The sequence below is a fragment of the Amblyraja radiata genome, chromosome 11, assembly GCF_010909765.2.
Source record: "Amblyraja radiata isolate CabotCenter1 chromosome 11, sAmbRad1.1.pri, whole genome shotgun sequence".
NCBI classification, from domain to species: Eukaryota; Metazoa; Chordata; class Chondrichthyes; order Rajiformes; family Rajidae; genus Amblyraja; species Amblyraja radiata.
This window is the reverse complement of record NC_045966.1, coordinates 15,140,166-15,159,376: the sequence shown is the minus strand read 5'-3', so window position 1 is coordinate 15,159,376 and position 19,211 is coordinate 15,140,166. Positions and strand designations below refer to the sequence as shown.

Here is a 19,211-nt window from a genome sequence, read left to right as displayed (position 1 = left end):
GACAGCTGTCAAAAGTTAAATTTTCTGTGTTTACGGGCAAACTTTTTTCCAGTGTATTTCTCCCCATTTAGATTATGGACAACTGATTATTTTTTCCTCTGAAATTGATTCATTTTGTATTGTTTCACATTTTCTCATATTTATGAGGATAACTATATGCTTTATTTGCACCTTAATTTTATGAGCAGTTAATTGTTTAAAGAAGAACATATTGCAAATAAAACATGTAGTAATGAATATGTACATTCCAAAAGTTGAAATTTAATTCAAATGAGGGCCATCCAACCATAGGCCATGGAATAATTTGAACATTTGAAGAACTTCCTTAATACAGTATACCCTTATTTTTACGGCCCTTTTTATAAAGGATTTTGGTTAATGCGGACCTTCACCGCCAGACCGGGCTGCCAGCACCATCCCCGACCCGCACCGCCTCCCTGGCCGCTTCCGGGCTGGGTTGCCAACGCCGGCCCGCACCGCCATCCCCAGCCGCCTCCAGGCCCAACCTACTGCCACCTCCCCTTGGCCCACGCTGCTTCCTCGCTGTGCCTACCGCCGCCTTCATCACTGACCATTACCTGCACTCTGGCCAATGGCCGCAACCAATGACTCTGCCAATGCTCGCCTAAACTCACCTGGATTCCAGGCCCAGTTCCAGACCGAGAATCTGAAGAAGGATCCCAACCCGAAATATCATCTATCCATGTTCTCCATAGATGCTGCCTGACCTTTGGTATATTAACCGGAATCTGCAGTTCTTTGTTTCTTACTCGGTTATAGTGGACAATCAGCAATAACGGACACCTTTGCTCCCCACAGTCTGTTATAACAAGCGCTTACTGTACTCGTATTCTGCACTTTTGTCACCAGGCATCAGTGGTGACACTGATTCAGTTGCTGAGTGATGATGGGTCTTCAGTTTCCTCCAAAGATTCTGCCAGATCTGCTTAGTTCCTCTAGCAGTTTGCTTTTTACTCAGGATTCCAGAATCTGCAGCTTCTTGCATCTTCAGTTGTAATGTCGTTTCCTGCTTGCTGGTAACTACAATCAGTCAGCCCCTCCGCACCTGGATTTACCTGTTGCTTATTAGCTTTTGTCCTGCCCCTTCCCCTCACCTCTATGTATCAGCCGTCTCCCCTCTACTACATCAGTCTGAAGGTTCCCAACCCGAAACGCCATCTGTCTATTTCCCTTTACAGATACTGCCTGACCCGCTGAGTTCCTCCTGTAGCTTGTTTTGTGCTCAAGATTGTAGCATTGTGTCTCAGTGAGAAATAGCTTGTCTACAAAATTCAAAATTGGAAGGTCTAGAAAAGAAAAGGAAAGAAAACCTGCAATTTCTCCAGATGAATTTGTGGCTCTAATTGGATGATCTCCAATTGGTGAACCAAATTGGAGATCATCCTCAAGTCAGTGGAATATCACAGGTGAGAGCCACAAAGTAGTTTTGAAGTACGGCCACTGATGTAGTGTGAGACCGGCTCGTTGATGAAAGTAAGATCGGGTCAAGACCCTTCAGACTTTAGTCTGAAGGAGGATCTCGACCCGAAACGTCACCCATTCCTTCTGTCCAGAGATGCTGCCTGAGTTACGCTCAGTTACTCCAGCTTTTTGTGTCTATCTTCGGTTTAAACCAGCATCTGCAGTTCCTTCCTACACACAGGTATGATTATTATGTTTGCAAATGATATTATTGATGGTGATAATGAGGAGGATTGTTCTAGGCTGCAGAGTGATATTTATCAGCTGGTAAGTTGGGCTGGACAATGGCTAGTGGAATTTAATCTTTTTGGTGTGAGGGGATGGGGGTCTCATGGGTGTACATATAGAATTAAATGTAGGGCCCAAGGAAGTTTTGAGGAACAAAAAGAGCTTGGTGAACAAGTCCAAGGATCCCTGAAGGTAGCTAGAGTGGGTAAGAAGGCAAATGAGTTGATTGCCTTCATTAGCTGGGGCATAAACTGTAAGAGTAGAAAGGTCTTGGTACAACTTTGGTTTGGCCACAGTAGAAATATTTTGTATAGGTTTAGTTGCGACACCAGAGGAAGGACGCGATTGCAGTGGAGGGGATACCGAGCAAATTCGCCAGGATGCAGGTAGTGTTGTGTAGAACGTTTCAGGTATGGGGATCCCGCAGGGATACCCAACTAAAAAGGCATAGAGCGTTAAGGGCCTGTCCCACTTACGTGTCCTTGGCACGCAGATTACGCGACCTCGTGGTCGCATTGAGCCGCGACGGTCCTGCGAAGGTCGCGTGCGATTTCATGCGTACGCACAGCCGTCTGGAGCGCGTGACGTCATTTGAAGATGGACACAAAGCTGGAGTAACTCAGCGGGACCAGCAGCATCTCTGGAGAGAAGCAGTGGGTGATGTTTCGGGTGGAGACTTCTTCAGTCTGAAAAGAAAGGTCTAGAAACGTCACCCATTGCTTCTCTCCAAAGATGCTGCCGGTCCTGCTGAGTTACTCCTGCATTTTGAGTCTATCTTCAATTTTCTTGGCCCCACTCTGGGAGTAGAAGTGGGGGCGAATCCGGACCGCATCGGCCGTGAGCCCCAGGCCGAGTTCAGCAACCGTTTGCCTGCTTCTGCTGCTGTCGGAGGTGAAACGTTGTGTTGCGCCAGGGTCTTGGGCCTGTCCCACTTTGGCTGTCAGTTCTGCGACAGGCCGTTGGCGCGCAAAGATTTTGTTCGCTACAAACATTTTGGAGCCCCACGCGATGTCGCGCACAACTACATACCCCTCCGCGCTTCTCAGTGGGACCGGCCCCTCGAGGCCATACGATGCCCGTGCGCCTCAACGCGACCATAAGGTCGCGTAATTTGCATGCCAAGGACACGTAAGTGGGACAGGCCCTTTAGAAACTTTCCCCCACGGCATAGGTATCTAAGATCATACATTTAAGATGAGCTGTAAGAGGATTTGAGGGAGAACATTTTCACCCAGATGATCATTGCAGAAGGAGGTTGAAGCAGGTGTTCTCACAACATCTAAGAAGCGTCTGGCCAGACACTTGAATCACTGAGGCATGGTAGATGCAGGCCAAATGCTGGTAAATAGGATTAGTCCTGATAGTATATTTGGTGTTCAGTTAGACTTGGTGGTCCAATGCTTTCTGTGCTGTATGATTTTATCGTTCTTGGATTACTGGAGTATTTTACAGTTCTGAAGGGAATTAACACAATTGGTTATCCTTGCAAGCCAACTTATTGTTTGCCTCTTATTTTTGTTCTTTTTCCTGAACAGAACAGCATTTTCCTGATGTTATGTTGGGTGAAGAATTTCTTACTCTGAATTTGGATCAAGTATGCAGTTTGATATCAAGTGACAAACTCACAGTTGCCACAGAAGAAAAGGTATATTTATCATTTTTGGAATGAAAGGTCATATAAATGCAGTTGACAACTACACTGCTCTTTGACACGTCTTTTGGCAGGGAAGGGAATTAAAAAAATTTTTTTAACAGAGTTACATAATTTCCTGCCAAAATTGATTTTACCACGTCCCGTATATAGAAACCAAATTGGATCATTAAACTTCCCCCCCTCTGAAACATCACATTCAAAACTGGTTGATAGGAGACATGCCGGCACTTAGTTCTCCTTTCCACTCCTCCAAATGATGAAGATATGAGTTGAGAGTTGCCTGCTTATTTTTAACTTGGCAGACCAGCATCTTAATCAAATACATTTTGGGCTTTTTTTAAACGAAGTTATTCAGTTTCTTTGTTATGATAGATGCAATCTTGTAAAAGCATGAGGTTGTCAACCTCTAACTATGTGTGGTGATTAAGTTTTTCCTTTTTTGTTTTTCAAACTATGTCTGTATTTACTTTCATAATTGTTTATTTACTGTCGCGTGTCCCGAGGTACAGTGAAAAGCTTGTTTGTCGTGTGCTATCCAGTCAGGGGAAATACTATACATGATTGTTGCGGAAAGTGCAGAGTTTGTCCAGTTGCTGTTCTGAGATGTTTTGCACTTGCAGCCAGTGTAATTCCTTATCATGTTAAAAATAACTACATGTCAATCTCTGTCCAGCATAGAAACCATGGGTTAATAATACATTTTCAATTTGGGAAGGATAGAAAAATACAAACACTTTCAGCTTGCTACCATTGGTTGAAATTGGATGGGTTGTGTGGAATCTCAGATTATAGCTTCACCTTTGGATGCTAGCATAGTATCTATATATGTTGGCATATATCTAATTCAAAGTGCTGGTCCATTGCCGACACTAATGCCCCTGCACTTATCTGTAATAATGAAGTCTCACAGGCTCGATTGTCGAGAGGCTTCATTGTCATGCACTTCCAGGGAGGTAGAGTGGTCCATGAGTGGTGACTTGTCCTCGGATGGTGGATCCTAATCCCCAACCCTAGATCATGCATCAGCACAATAATTAAAATCAATATGAAAATTTACTTAAATAAAGTGTTAGACATTAATTTAAAATGTTAGGTTTAAGTGAGCATTTGAGCGCTGAGTCCAGGGATAGGATGAGACTGGATAGACTCGGCTTGTACTCGCTAGAATTTAGAAGATTGAGGGGGGATCTTATAGAAACGTACAAAATGCTTAAGGTGTTGGACAGGCTAGATGCAGGAAGATTGTTCCCGATGTTGGGGAAGTCCAGAACAAGGGGTCACAGTTTAAGGATAAGGGAGAAATATTTTAGGACCGAGATGAGAAAAACATTTTTCACACAGAGAGTGGTGAATCTCTGGAATTCTCTGCCACAGAAGGTTGTTGAGGCCAGTTCATTGGCTATATTTAAGAGGGAGTTAGATGTGGCCCTTGTGGTTAAAGGTATCAGGGGGTATAGAGAGAAGGCAGGTATAGGATACCGAGTTGAATGATCAGCCATGATCATATTGAATGGCGGTGCAGGCTCGATGGGCCGAATGGCCTACTCCTGCACCTATTTTCTATGTTTCTATGAGAGGTCAGATACACCAACATCTGACCTTGAGCTTGTTTCTAACTACCTTGTTGTGATAGGCAGCTGCAGAAATTGGTGGTGGGGGGGGGGGAGTTAACCGATGCGTTACACTTGGCCAATGTCCCATTAAAATGACCACACCAAATCGATGCAAGATGAATTGATATTTTTGAATGGTGCCGAATATACCATAATAGTTGCACAATGTTTGAAAATAGGAAGACTAGATCATTTTTGAATGGTGCCGAATAGACCACAATAGTTGCACAATCATAGAAAATAGGAAGACTAGATCGTTTGGCTCTTTTGAGCCTGCTCTGCCATTAAAAATATTCATGGCAGATTGTAGTGTTGTATGTTGTTTCCTGATCATGCTCTGCCATTGGACTCCATGCTAAAATTCTCCAACATCTGCACTGGGATATATACACTTACAGGAGGATTAGATGAGAAGGTGATCGACAAGGCTATCTCTAGTGTGCCTGCTTGGTCATTGAGTACTATCAAGGTGCAGAAGGAATTGTTATTCATTAGCAAGCTGTGGTAAATCTTCATCGGATGTCAAGAGGGGCAGCAAAGGATTTTTTTTGGCTTGCCTGAAAGGGGGATAAACCTAAGATAACAGCAGAGAAGCAGGAAGAATGAAGAGTATTGAATGCATGGTGGTAGCAATTAGGATGCCAGATATCCAAGAAGGGTTAATTGAAAAGTAGTGTGATGAAAGGTGATAGGTGAGAGGGATTAAATTTGAGATGCTGATACTACAAAACTGTGTTTTGAAACAACAACCTTTAGGAAGATATAAATTGTAGTACTCATCCGGTGAGGTCTGCCTTGGCTTTGAAGTTGCATTTTCATCTCATAATCAGTAACTTGCACGACTGATAGTTTTGTAGACTGGGTGAATAATCTGGAGTGAACGAATATTCAGTGTAAAATACAGCATACAAATGATATTACCTAATATTGTCCGCAAAAGGGTAGTTTTGATGCTGGTGTTAAACTGAGTTGCTGTCTCTCCCTCAAGTGGATGTAAAATATATCAACATTACAGAAGAATGCGGAGATTTGGACAACTTTTATAGCTCAGTGTTCTACTAAAAATTTACAAGAGCTTACATTTTCATATCTTGTGTAATCACTTGCCAATGACAAAGGTGGATAATGATATGGAAAATTATTGTAATATCCTCTCATGATGGTGATCATTATGAGGAATGCAAGAATCCAAAAGCAAAAATTAGAGACTTGGATTTAGACAAGATCAAGGGATTCAGTTTAAAGGTTTGCCAACAATGTATAGTTATATAAGAAAACATTATTGCATCTCTTGATTGCTAACTTTGAATAGATATATTTCATACATCTCTATCGAATGCATTTTGTTTGCAGCTTCTGAAATAACTTGAATTCCACAGAACTGTTGCCTTTGTAGTTATTTGTTTTTTAGTAATAGGTTTTGTCTAAACTGCACTTGGCTGGCTTGGTCTAGATTCTCCACATCTCCATCTTTGAGTTGTATAATGAGTGTTAGATTCTTTCAGCAAAAGCAGGTTTTACTAATAGAATTCTAATGCATAGCTAAAACTAGTTTGAAAGATTCTTCCCTCCCGACCCTACCATTAACATAGCAATCCTGTGGGCTGCCAGTCTGTGGAATTCTCTGCCTCAGAGGACGGTGGAGGCAGGTTCTCTGGATGCTTTCAAGAGAGAGCTAGATAGGGCTCTTAAAAATAGCGGAGTGTGGGGATATGGGGAGAAGGCAGGAACGGGGTACTGATTGGGGATGATCAGCCATGAACACATTGAATGGCAGTGCTGGCTCGAAGGGCCGAATGGCCTACTCCACCTATTGTCTAGTGTCTATCGTCATCAAGCCTGCAATTCTATTATATCATCTGTAGGTCAATGCGAGGTTAACAAAGGATTATTAAAAAGGGCAGAATGATAAGCCTCAATGGTTCATAACGACTGACATGTCATAACTGGGAAAATTAATTTACGTTGATGCTTTTTGTTGGAAATTAATCACAGTAAGGAAGCAAGAATAATAAACAATCATGTAGTAATGCATTCTCCCAAACAATTTTGAGTTAAATCAAAGAAAGGCTTGGCACCTTTTACTTCTTTTCACCAAAAAAATGCAGCTATTTGAAATTCTGTAAAAGTTTGGTCACTCGTTAAATTTACCCAATTTATACACAATGAAATCCCATAAGCAGTCTTGTGGTCATTTCATTGGTCGACTGAGAGACAAAAATTGGTCATGGCACTGGGAAGAATGTTTCAGTACAATGGCATGCGATCATAATGTCAGACATGGTCTCACTTTATTGTTTCTCCTCAAAGACACATCCATCAGTGTTGGGCTCCCTCAGGACTGCACTGAAGTGTCATTCTGGTTTGTGCTTAGGTTGTCACAGAATTGGACTAGAACCACAACATTTTGACTCAATTTGAGCTATTTTATGAGTCAATGGCATTTTGTAGCTGTGGAGAGCAGTGAAGGAGTGTGGTGAGGGAGAAAGCTCTGTTTATATTGGCTATCATATTTCTACAGATTTTCGTGCAAGACCATCTGGTATGATCTTGGAGTGCAGGTTTAAAAATAGTTTTGTGTAGCCAATGACATTTGCTATTTATTACTAGCGTAATGGCGCAGGATTTAGTGTTGCTGCTTTACAACTCAATGAACCCGGGTTTAATGCTGACCTGGAATGCCGTCTGTGTGGTGTTTGTAAATCGATCATGTTTCTACTCATGACCTTACTGCTTTCTTCTGAATGCTCTGGTTTCCTCCTGCATCACAAAAACAAGTTGGTAGATAAATTACCCCTTAATATGATTTTACTTCATATAAGAAAAAGGCAAATAATTAAAAGGAAGTTGGTGGATGGGTGCGAGAAAATAAGTTACAGGGCCTCGGGAAGTAAGAAGAACATGGGATTGCTTTGTTGGAAGCCAATCCAGACACATCGAGCCGAATGGCCTCCTGTATCACAGTAAAATAATTATTACAAGTGTCTAACATCCTTTATTTAAAAGGTTGGCTTCACTTACATCAACCTAGTCATGTCTCTACTATTTATTTCATTCCCCTTACATGTTTTTCCTATACATGCTCAACTTTTGTAAGGTGTCCTTGAGACTCTTGAAAGGCGCCCATAAATAAAATGTATTATTATTATTATTACTTAAGAATTACAGTGCCCTCCATAATGTTTGTGACAAAGACCCATCATTTATTTATTTGCCTCTGTACTCCACAATTTGAGATTTGTAATAGAAAAATCACATGTGGTTAAAGTGCACATTGTCAGCTTTTAATAAAGGCCATTTTTATATATTTTGGTTTCTCCATGTGGAAATTACAGCAGTGTTTATACATAGTCCCTCCATTTCAGAGCACCATAATGTTTCGGACACAGCAATGTCACGTAAATGAATGTAGTCATGTTTAGGCTTTTGGCAAGGTCCCACATAAGAGATTAGTAGGCAAACTTAAAGCACACGGTATTGGGGGTTCAATATTGATGTGGATAGAGAACTGGCTGGCAGACAGGAAGCAAAGAGTAGGAGTAAATGGGTCCTTTTCAGAATGGCAGGCAGTGACTAGTGGGGTACCGCAAGGCTCTGCTGGGACCCCAGCTATTTACAATATATATTAATGATCTGGACGAGGGAATTGAATGCAACATCTCCAAGTTTGCGGATGACACAAAGCTGGGGGGCAGTGTTAGCTGTGAGGAGGATGCTAGGAGGCTGCAAGGTGACGGATAGGTTGGGTGAGTGGGCAAATGCATGGCAGATGCAGTATAATGTGGATAAATGTGAGGTTATCCACTTTGCTGGCAAAAACAGGAAAGTAAACTTTTATCTGAATGGTGGCCGATTAGGAAAAGGGGAGATGCAAGGAGACCTGGGTGTCACTGGTACACCAGTCATTGAAAGTAGGCATGCAGGTGCAGCAGGCAGTGACGAAAGCGAATGGTATGTTAGCATTCATAGCAAAAGGATTTGAGTATAAGAGCAGGGAGGTTCTACTGCAGTTGTACAGGGTCTTGGTGAGACCACATCTGGAGTATTTTGTACAGTTTTGGTCTCCTAATCTGAGGAAAGACATTCTTGCCATAGAGGGAGTACTGAGAAAGTTCACCAGACTGATTCCTGGGATGTCAGGACTTTCATATGAAGAAAGACTGGATAGACTCGGCTTGTACTCGCTAGAATTTAGAAGATTGAGGGGGGATCTTATAGAAACATACAAAATTCTTAAGGGGTTGGACAGGCCAGATGCAGGAAGATTGTTCCCGATGTTGGGGAAGTCCAGAACAAGGGGTCACAGTTTAAGGATAAGGGAGAAGTCTTTTAGGACAGAGATGAGAAAAACATTTTTCACACAGAGAGTGGTGAATCTCTGGAATTCTCTGCCACAGAAGGTAGTTGAGACCAGTTCATTGGCTATATTTAAGAGGGAGTTAGATGTGGCCCTTGTGGCTAAAGGGATCAGGGGGTATGGAGAGAAGGCAGGTACAGGATACTGAGTTGGATGATCAGCCATGATCATATTGAATGGCGGTGCAGGCTCGAAGGGCCGAATGGCCTACTCCTGCACCTATTTTCTATGTTTTTATGTTTCTTAGTATTTTGTGGCATATCCTTTGCACGCAATGACTGCTTGAGGTCTGCGATTCATCGACATCACCAGTTGCTGGGTGTCTTCCCTGGTGACGCTCTGCCAGGCCTGTATTGCAGCCATCTTTAGCTTATGCTTGTTTTGGGGGCTAGTCCCCTTCAGTTTTCTCTTCAGCATATACAAGGCATGCTCAATTGGGTTCAGATCGGGTGATTGACTTGGCCACTCAAGAATTTACAATTTTTTAGCTTTGAAAAACTCATTTGTTGCTTTAGCAGTATGTTTGGGATCATTGTCTTGCTGTAGAATGAACCGACGGCCAATGAGTTTTGAGGCATTTGTTTGAAGTTCAGCAGATAGGATGTGTCTATACACTTCAGAATTCATTATGCTACTACCATCAGCAGTTGTATCATCAATGAATGTAATTGAGCCAACAGCCATACATGCCCAGGCCATAACACACCCACCACTGTGTTTCGCAGAAGAGGTGATATGCTTTGGATCTTGGGCACTTCCTTCTCTCCTCCATACTTTGCTCTGAAATAAGTTAATCTTCATCTCATCTGTCCACAAGACATATTTCCAGAACTGTGGTTGCTCTTTTAAGTACTTATTGGCAAACTGTAACCTGGCCATCCTATTTTTGCGGCTGATCAGTGGTTTGCATCTTGTAGTGTAGCCTCTGTATTTCTGTTCATGAAGTCTTCTGCAGACAGTGGTCATTGACAAATCCACTCCTGAAGAGTGTTTCTGCTCTGTCAGACAGGTGTTTGGGGATTTTTCTTTATTATAGAGAGAATTCTTCTGTCATCAGCTATGGAGGTCTTCCTTGGCCTACCAGTCCCTTTGCAAATAGTAAGCTGAAAAGTGCTCTCTTTCTTCTTAAAGATGTTCCAAACAGTTGATTTTGATAAGCCTGAGGTTTGGCTGATGTCTCTAACAGTTTTATTCTTGTTTCTCAGTTTCATAATGGCTTCTTTGACTTTCATTGGCACTCCTTTGGTCCTCGTGTTTCCAAAGGTGATGGAAAGACTGGAGGAAAGACTAGGTGCTGAGAACTCTCTAATACCTGCAATAAGGAGGTTTTTAAACACACCTGAGTAATTACAGACACCCGTGAAGCCATGTGTCCCAAACATTATGGTGCCCTGAAATGGTGGGACTATGTATAAGCACAGCTGTAATTTCTACATGGTGAAACCAAAATGTATAAAAATAACCTTTAATGTGATTTTTTTTTTAAATTACAAATCTCAAATAGTGGAGTACAGAGGCAAATAAATAAATGATGGGTCTTTGTCCCAAACATTATGGAGGGCACTGTATTTACCTTTCTCTCATCCTATTACTTTAGTTAAATGAAAATGTATTTTTGACTCATCTGTAGTGATGTTGTTGTGTAGGTTGTAGTGAGATTTGAGAAGTGTTTCCTGAATACAAGTTGAAAGAAAATAATTGGGTTTGTGTTTCATTTGGTGACAGACTGGTAGTAGAATAGGAACATTAATTGCATGGTTTAGAGGCAAAAGATTTTGAAGCTGGTTTTCGTGTGCATTGTAGTTCCATGGAAATTATTAAACTTCCAGCAATGTAAAGTTGTGCCCTTAATTTTCAAAAATATGAATTTCAAACAGCTCCCCTACTTATATTAACTATGAATCAACTTTCTGCGACATTCCTTAATTCATTACAGCCCATTAAAAAAAATCCATTCACTATTTTAGGTCCAATTAGATATTCCCTATCTCCCAGTTGTCTGATGACTTTGACCTTGTGATATTGCTGTCTTCCATAGAGGCTCCTGGAAAGTGCTTTGTAGCAACCTGAATTGAATCACTTATGAATTTTGAAAAGGGGAATTCTTTATAATTAGTATTCAATCGCTTTTAGATAAAAATGTTTTTTTCAAGAATTCAAATTCAACACAGGTTTTCCTTTTTACAAGAAAATTTGGTAAGAGTGATCTTTAGCCCACAGATGATTTTAAAAAAAAAGGCTATTGCACCATATAAATGCCACTTAGTGTTTTTTTACATAACCAATTTAATCCTTGCTTGGTACAACAAATAAAACCACCGGAAGGTCATGGGCAGCACTTAAGTAGTAGTTACCATTTGGGAATGTTTTATGATTAACTAAGAGAAAATGACCTGTGTGATTTATTTTGGTTTCCAGAACATAATATCTTTCAGGCTGCAAAGTTAAATGTAGCTGTGGGGATTGTTCTGTTTCATGTACATGGTGCCAAGTTCAAGGGCGAGGAAATAGTCACATTGCAAATGCCTCATTAGCACGTTTTAAAAAGCTTGCAGCATGTATAATATATATATGTGTGTGTGTGTGTGTGTGTATATATCATGTCAAGTCAAGTTTATTTGTCACATACACATACGAGATGTGCAGTGAAATGAAAGTGGCAATGCCTCGCGGACTTTTGTGCAAAAGACAAACAACCAAACAACTATAAACACAATCATAACACACATATTCTTTTACATAATAAATAATGGAAGGAAAAACGTTCAGTAGAGTTAGTCCCTGGTGAGATGGGCGTTTACAGTCCGAATGGCCTCTGGGAAGAAACTCCTTCTCAACCTCTCAGTTCTCACCGTATGGCAAAGGAGGCGTTTGCCTGACCGTAGCAGCTGGAACAGTCCGTTGCAGGGGTGGAAGGGGTCTCTCATGATATTGTTGGCTCTGGAGTTGCACCTCCTGATGTATAGTTCCTGCAGGGGGGCAAGTGAAGTTCCCATAGTGCGTTCGGCCGAACGCACTACTCTCTGCAGAGCCTTCTTGTCCTTGGCAGAGCAATTCCCAAACCAGATGGTAATGTTCCCGGACAAGATGCTTTCCACCGTCGCTGCGTAGAAGCACTGGAGGATCCTCGGAGACACTCTGAATTTCCTCAATTGCCTGAGGTGGTAAAGGCGCTGCCTTGCCATACTCACGAGTGCTGAGGCGTGTGATGCCCATGTCATATCCTCGGAGATGTGGACTCCCAGATATTTAAAACAGTTCACCCTATCCACAGGATCCCCATTTATCCTCAATGGAGTGTACGTCCTCGGATGATGTGCCCTCCTAAAGTCCATGATCAGCTCCTTCGTTTTTTTGATGTTCAAGAGGAGGCTGTTATCCTGGCACTAGAGTGCTAGACCAGCCACCTCCTCCCGGTAGGCCTTCTCGTCGTTGTCTGAGATCAGGCCCACCACCACAGTGTCATCAGCAAACTTAATTATTGAGTTGGAGCTGAACCTAGCCACACAGTCATGTGTGTACAGGGAGTACAATAGGGGGCTGAGGACGCAACCCTGGGGCGATCCTGTGCTCAGGGTGAGGGACTTCGATGTATTCCCTCCCATCTTGACTACCTGGGGCTTCCGGTAAAACGGTACACCATAACGCTACTCACCATTGTCCTGCAAAGTAAATGAAACAAGTTTCGTTCAGATTGATGGTATACTTTACAAGTCATTCACATTTTAAACTTTACAAGAACGACTTTTACAAAATCATTTTTCAACTTGTCAGCCGCGTTAGAGTCACAATGGCATCCCGAATATCATTTTTTTTAAATCGCCATGTTTTTTTTCGCAAATACTTGCCTGGCCTTACAACGAGAACCCAATGGCTCCACGAGTAAGTTGTCATCTACTTTATAAACGCCTCCACGGGACCTCTATCCACTTTATTAACTTTAACTTAATTTCAGTCAACAACGGCACAACTTTGAACACGGCAGCCGCGCATGCGCAGTTTGGTGGAATATTGCGTTGGGGGAGCGGGCCCAACGGGTCTGCACTTGGTCTAGTATGTCCAATTTAAAGTATTAAAAGTTGATCAAAGAGGAATTGAGAAGGCATTGCATTTCTAATTCTCGCAATAAAAGTGGTTCTGAGTGTTGGATGGCATCTTCAAGAACGCTTCCAGAGGTTTTATAGGTCAGCATTCGAGAGAGCTGATGTCCAAATCTAAATATAACAAACAGTAGATTTTCAAATTTATTTTGAAAATTATTGTTGTATTGTTTGAATAGCAGGCTGGAACAAATTTAACATTTAGAAATATTCTTTATTTGACATTTCTGTGGTATAATTTTAGTTTAGTTTCGAGATACATCGGGGAAACAGGCCCTTTGGACCACAAGGTCTGCGCCGACCAGCGATTCCCACATATGAACACTATCCTACACACACTCGGGACAATTTATCAAGCCAATTAACCTACATTCCTGTACGTCTTTGGAGTGTGGGAGGAAACTGAAGATTTCGGAGAAAACCCACGCAGGTCACGGGGAGAATGTACAAACTGAACAGACAGCCCCCGTAGCCGGGATTGAACCCAGGTCCCAGGCGCTGCAAGCACTGTAAGGTAGCAAATCTACCACTGCACCACCTTGCCGCTGACGACATTATACAACAAAAGTTTCCAATTTTATCTCTCCATCCAATTTAGAGTGCATAAATATTTTTTGCTTAGTTTGATTTTTTTTAAGCAATGCAGGATTTGATTACCTTTCAATATTCTTTCAGTACATTTTATTCATATGTGTATTTTTATAATACTGGTGGGATTTCAGCAGAGAACATTAAGAATGTAATATCTACACTGTTTCAAGTAGTATGGTGTTAATCTTTTCAGGGATTGTTACTCAATTGGGCAAGAGATAATAAAGATAAAATCTTTAGGAATTAAATTAATTCCCTGATTCAACCAGTTTATATCTCAAAAATATCAATTTTTAGGACACCAAAAATGTGACATGCTTTGCAATGAAATAGAGGCAATTTCTGCAATAATTTCATTATAATTCATAACATTTTGAAGTTTGGTGCTTTGCAGAGATGCATGTTTCACAGTATTAAGCAAAACGTTTGATGAAATTGGCATTAAGTGCTCTGAATGGCAAGATTTCAAAGAGTGTAATGGTGGTTACTCTTGGTGTGCATCCTATTTTAGAGTAACCACCGTTACACCACAATGGTAAATTAAGACCAAAGAACTTCCCAAGGAGATTGAACATTTTCTCGTTTGAAGAACTCAATAGATATGTTATGTTATGACATCGGTTGGAAGCTGCATACCAAATCTCGTTGCGCTTATGTGCAATGACAATAAAATTTATTATTATAATAATAATTATTATTATTATTATTATTATTATGAAATTATAAGAAGAAAGTAACCTTAATATCAAAATACTGTAAAAGCTGCTGCATGTCAAAATTAGTAAATATTTTTGGTGTCCACCATCACACGCGTAACACCAGTATTTTGCGGTAGCTATATTTCCATCAAATTATGTACCTGCAGTCTCTTATTATGTATGGACAATTACTTCCGTAAAGTTTATTCAAAACATGAGAAAGAAATTACAAAAAAAAAAAATACTGGAAGAAACAGGAGCTACTTTCATTTTGGTGTCCACCCTTGGACACTATAGCGCGCGTAGCGCACGTTTCAGTAGATAACAGGAATATTGCTCATTTGGTCACATACTCCATGTTTATAGCAAGAAAATGCATTTGAATGTTGAAAAACAGCAAAAATGAAGAAATCAGCTATCATGCTTAAGGAAAAAATGACTTTCTAAATTGTATGTAACGTAACATATTGTATAGGTATTGGTGTCTCAAGCCTTTTGGTCATTAATGCAAAGGTTGACCTGGTTGAGACAACAACACTTAAACATGGCAAAACGTGGCTTGGCATTGGTAGAGGCACAAACCCGCTCCTGTCTGACATACTCGAACACTAATAAGAAATAGGAATACTTCTGGGATACAAGATTGGAATTGAGATGTGCATTTCTGAAAATCACAGGGCCAATGTTACCCTTAACCGTTAAGAGCTTTTAGCTTTTTTTTGTAGAAGGTGCCCACTGGTTGGCATAGATGTGGGCCGAATGGCCCTTTTCCATGCTGTACGACTATGATTCTTCATTTCAACGAATCCAATTGTTTCTGTCTTCTGGAATAGTTGTGAGGAGAGAGGATGAATGTCTATATTGTTAAACACCTAAATCCCATGGCAGCGACTTCAGATTCCATTTGCTGATATAAATTTTTTTACTGGTGAATGTAGCCCTGGGCATTCTGGATAAAGGATAAGGTTTTGGCCCGAAACGTTGCTTATTTCCTTCGCTCCATAGATGCTGCTGCACCCGCGGGCCCTGTCCTCCAATGAGGTGTGCGGTATCAGCATTCACCTTGGGGTGGGGGTGGGGGGGAGGGGGGCGATGAGAAGTTGTCACCCCCCCCCCCCCCCCCCCCACCCCCAATCGGCCCTCCACACTCCCTGCCTTGTGCCCAAACACCAGGATCGTGGGACCAAAATGCAACCAGAACTTGATGAGCAGCCCCTTCAGATATTGGTCGAGGGCAGCAACCTCGTTACCGTTGGCAACGTCCCATTGCGATGTCATTGTGGCAGTTGGCAGCCAGCTTAAGAGCCCATTATTACTGTTGGCAACGTCCCATTGTGATGCCATTGAAGCAGTCGGCAGCCAGCTTGAGAGCCCATTGTGATTGGTGCATTAAGAGGCATTGTGACACCATCACTGTGAGAAGGCTGGAAGCTGTCTGTGAGAAGGCAGTTTTGGCTGTTTTTGAAATTTCAACGATTAATAACTTCGGAAAAATAGGTGGAAATGCGACGGGAAGATGTTTATCGCCACCAGGGGGAGAATGTTAGTAGGTTATGTGAAAATGGGAAGGCTGTGGCCTAGCGTTTGGAAGATAGGAATTAACCAGATTGGCACACACAGACACAGACACAGACATAGACACACACACACACACACACACACACACACACACACACACACACACACACACACACACACGACTTTAAGTTATATAGAGAAATTGTGCGTCTGGTATGCATGATAATTTTTAGACCAAGAGCCATAGGGATAGGATCTGAGAAGGATTTGAACATCACTGCACTTTTGATTCTCAAAATGTATGCATCTTTCATTTCCTTCAGAATAACCTGTGTTGTTTGCCCCCAAAGGTCTTTGAAGCAGTGATCTCTTGGATCAAGTATGACAAAGAAGCTCGCCTGGAGCACATGGCTAATTTGATGGGAAATGTTCGGCTTCCTCTGCTTCCACGGGACTATCTTGTACAGGTTAGCAACTGTGCTTTATTCTGGAGCAAGAGTCTGTTTACACTGAGTCTATCAAGATGACTTACAGTGCAGTTCAAGAAGTGTTTCACTGGCAGATTTAAATAAGAAAATACTTGTCGCCATTTAAAAGGAGTGGAACTAACCAAAAAAAAAAGGAAAGGAAAAAGCATTAAGGTATAATGCATTTAAGATGAATACTTTAATTTCCAAAAAAGCTATTTTAAAAATTACTCAAAACTGACAGCAATTTAGCTAATTTAATATAGAAACATAGAAAATAGGTGCAGTAGTAGGCCATTCGGCCGTTCGAGCCTGCACCGCCATTCAATATGATCATGGCTGATCATCCAACTCAGTATCCCTTACCTAATATCAACGTCTGCCAATACTCAATGTAATTATTGTGAATTCAAGAATACTGAGGATTTAAAAATATCTTGGTTTTGAGTAAGTATTGTTCATAGCAGCAGCTGCTAAAGGAGTTTACTCACGACAGGGATATGACTTAAATTTTCTTGAGGGAAGAATTCTTTCTAACGTGAGTGACCTTGTGAGCAGACTTTTTAATATTTTTTAAATACCTTCTAAAAGTATGTTAATTGACAGTCACTTCAAGGAGTGGAAGATGACCAAGAACCTTTCATTTTCAATAGCATTTAAAAGTCAAAAACATATGCAGATACTGCATATAGAGCAGGATGCAAGTTTTGGTAAAAATGAAAATGGATACGGGAGTTACAAAAATCGAGTATTAAAATAAATTTGCATGTTGTCAATATAGGACAAATTTGTTTGGAATATCTCGGTGGGATGGAAGAGGTTGGGTGATTAGAAACAATGTGGGCCTTCCGTTGTAAATGAATACAAGCGAATAATGGTTTCTTTCCATTGATATTTGCAGCATAGGAAGACAGTAATATCATGGACATTTTTGGAAACAAAATATAGAATCAGAGATGAATCTGCCACAATTATAAAAAGTTAAAATTGCATCAATTTGTCGATGTTTTAAGGAAAGAAGCTGAGAACGTTGCAAATGCCCCGACTATAATTTATAGGTTTTCTCAGTGGGAATCTTTTTTTCTTTCAGATTGGGAAACTTTACATTTTTATAAGTACATTACTGTTGGGAAGTAAATAGAATCCTCAAGAACAGTGTGTCTGAACACTGTGGCAAATTTCAGTTGATCAGAGAGATAGCAAGATTTTAAAAAGGGAATGCAGACGCCAGTAATGTCTGGATAGCCAAATTTATAAACCTGTTATTCATCGGAATTTACAAGCCCATTGATGATGTCCTTAATGAGAGTACGTTAACTAAATGTGACGCTCAAGGACTTGAACACAATTTCTTGAACTGGGTAGGAAAGTGGCTAAATAATTGAACTTTGGTAAGAATATTGTCAGAAACTCAAACTGACAGGACATGACAGTGTTGTCCCACAAGGTTCGGCCTTGGAGCCACAATATACGCTGTAATAATGAGATGCAATGCTTGATCACAGAAGGGTCAGTGGCATTGCAACCAGTTTAAATAACATATTAAATTATAAAGCATTACTAATAGATTATGAATGGGGAAAACTAATGGTAAAATATGAGGTCTGTTTTTGATCTAAAGAGGATAGAACAGAGCATTTAGGTGGCAAATTGCTGGAAACAGTAGAGTTATATAAGAGTTATGTTGGAAATCCTACATTTATCATATATGATCAAGTGGTACAGGTACTGAAAATAATTTAAAAAGTCAATGGAACACTTATAGAAGGATATAATTTTCTTGGAGGGAGTACACTGTTGAATTATTAGATTGATAATTGGATTCTAGATTTTGAGAAGAGAATGCAAAAATCAAGATTGTAGTCCTGCTATATAGATGGATAATGGATGTTTGATTAATTTCCACGGTACAACATAAAACCAATAGGGCATGTGGGGAGAAACTATATCTATTGGTTGACAAATCTTGGATGGTGGGGACAGAATTCAGGAACGAACTTAGCAGAAGCACATGCAGACAGAAATTTGTAACACTCTTTGACAAATGGTAATTTCTGTTTGGTTAATTTTAAATCTGAGGTTGAAAGATTCTTGATGACTAAAACTTATGAGACAAGGGGAAAGGGAAGATTAGTTTAGAGATACAGTGTGGAAACAGGCTCTTCAGCCCACAGGGTCCACGATGACCAATGATCATCTGTACACTAGTTCTATCCTATATCACCAATTAACTTACATACTGCATGTCTCTGGAATGTGGGAGGAAACCAGAGTACCCGGAGCACCAAGTGGAGAACTTACAAACTCCGTACAGACAGCACCTGTTGTTAGGATTGAACCCGGGTCTCTGGTGCTGTAAAGCAGCAACTTTACCACTGTGTCACCCTTAGTATATGGAGTTTGGTCACAGATCACTATGAACTTAATGATGGAACAGGGTAGAGAGGCTAACCAGTTTACTTATGTTTCTATATGTGTAATCAGTTGCTGGGTTCAGTTTCAT

At 40.9% G+C, this 19,211-nt stretch overlaps 1 protein-coding gene across 5 annotated transcripts in view; it reads left to right on the top strand.

The window, feature by feature from the left end:
* The window catches only part of klhl3 (kelch like family member 3), an 83,041-nt gene that overhangs the window by 38,696 nt on the left and 25,134 nt on the right, over positions 1–19,211 (top strand). For all 5 annotated transcript variants that reach the window (XR_004413434.1, XR_004413431.1, XR_004413432.1 and 2 more), the window contains exons 6-7: positions 3,246–3,355; positions 16,592–16,708. Coding sequence is in view for 1 of the 5 variants with exons in the window: in XM_033029377.1 (XP_032885268.1) it covers positions 3,246–3,355; positions 16,592–16,708 (227 nt within the window). In the remaining 4 variants the exon portion in view is untranslated. The remainder of the gene's footprint in view (positions 1–3,245; positions 3,356–16,591; positions 16,709–19,211) is intronic.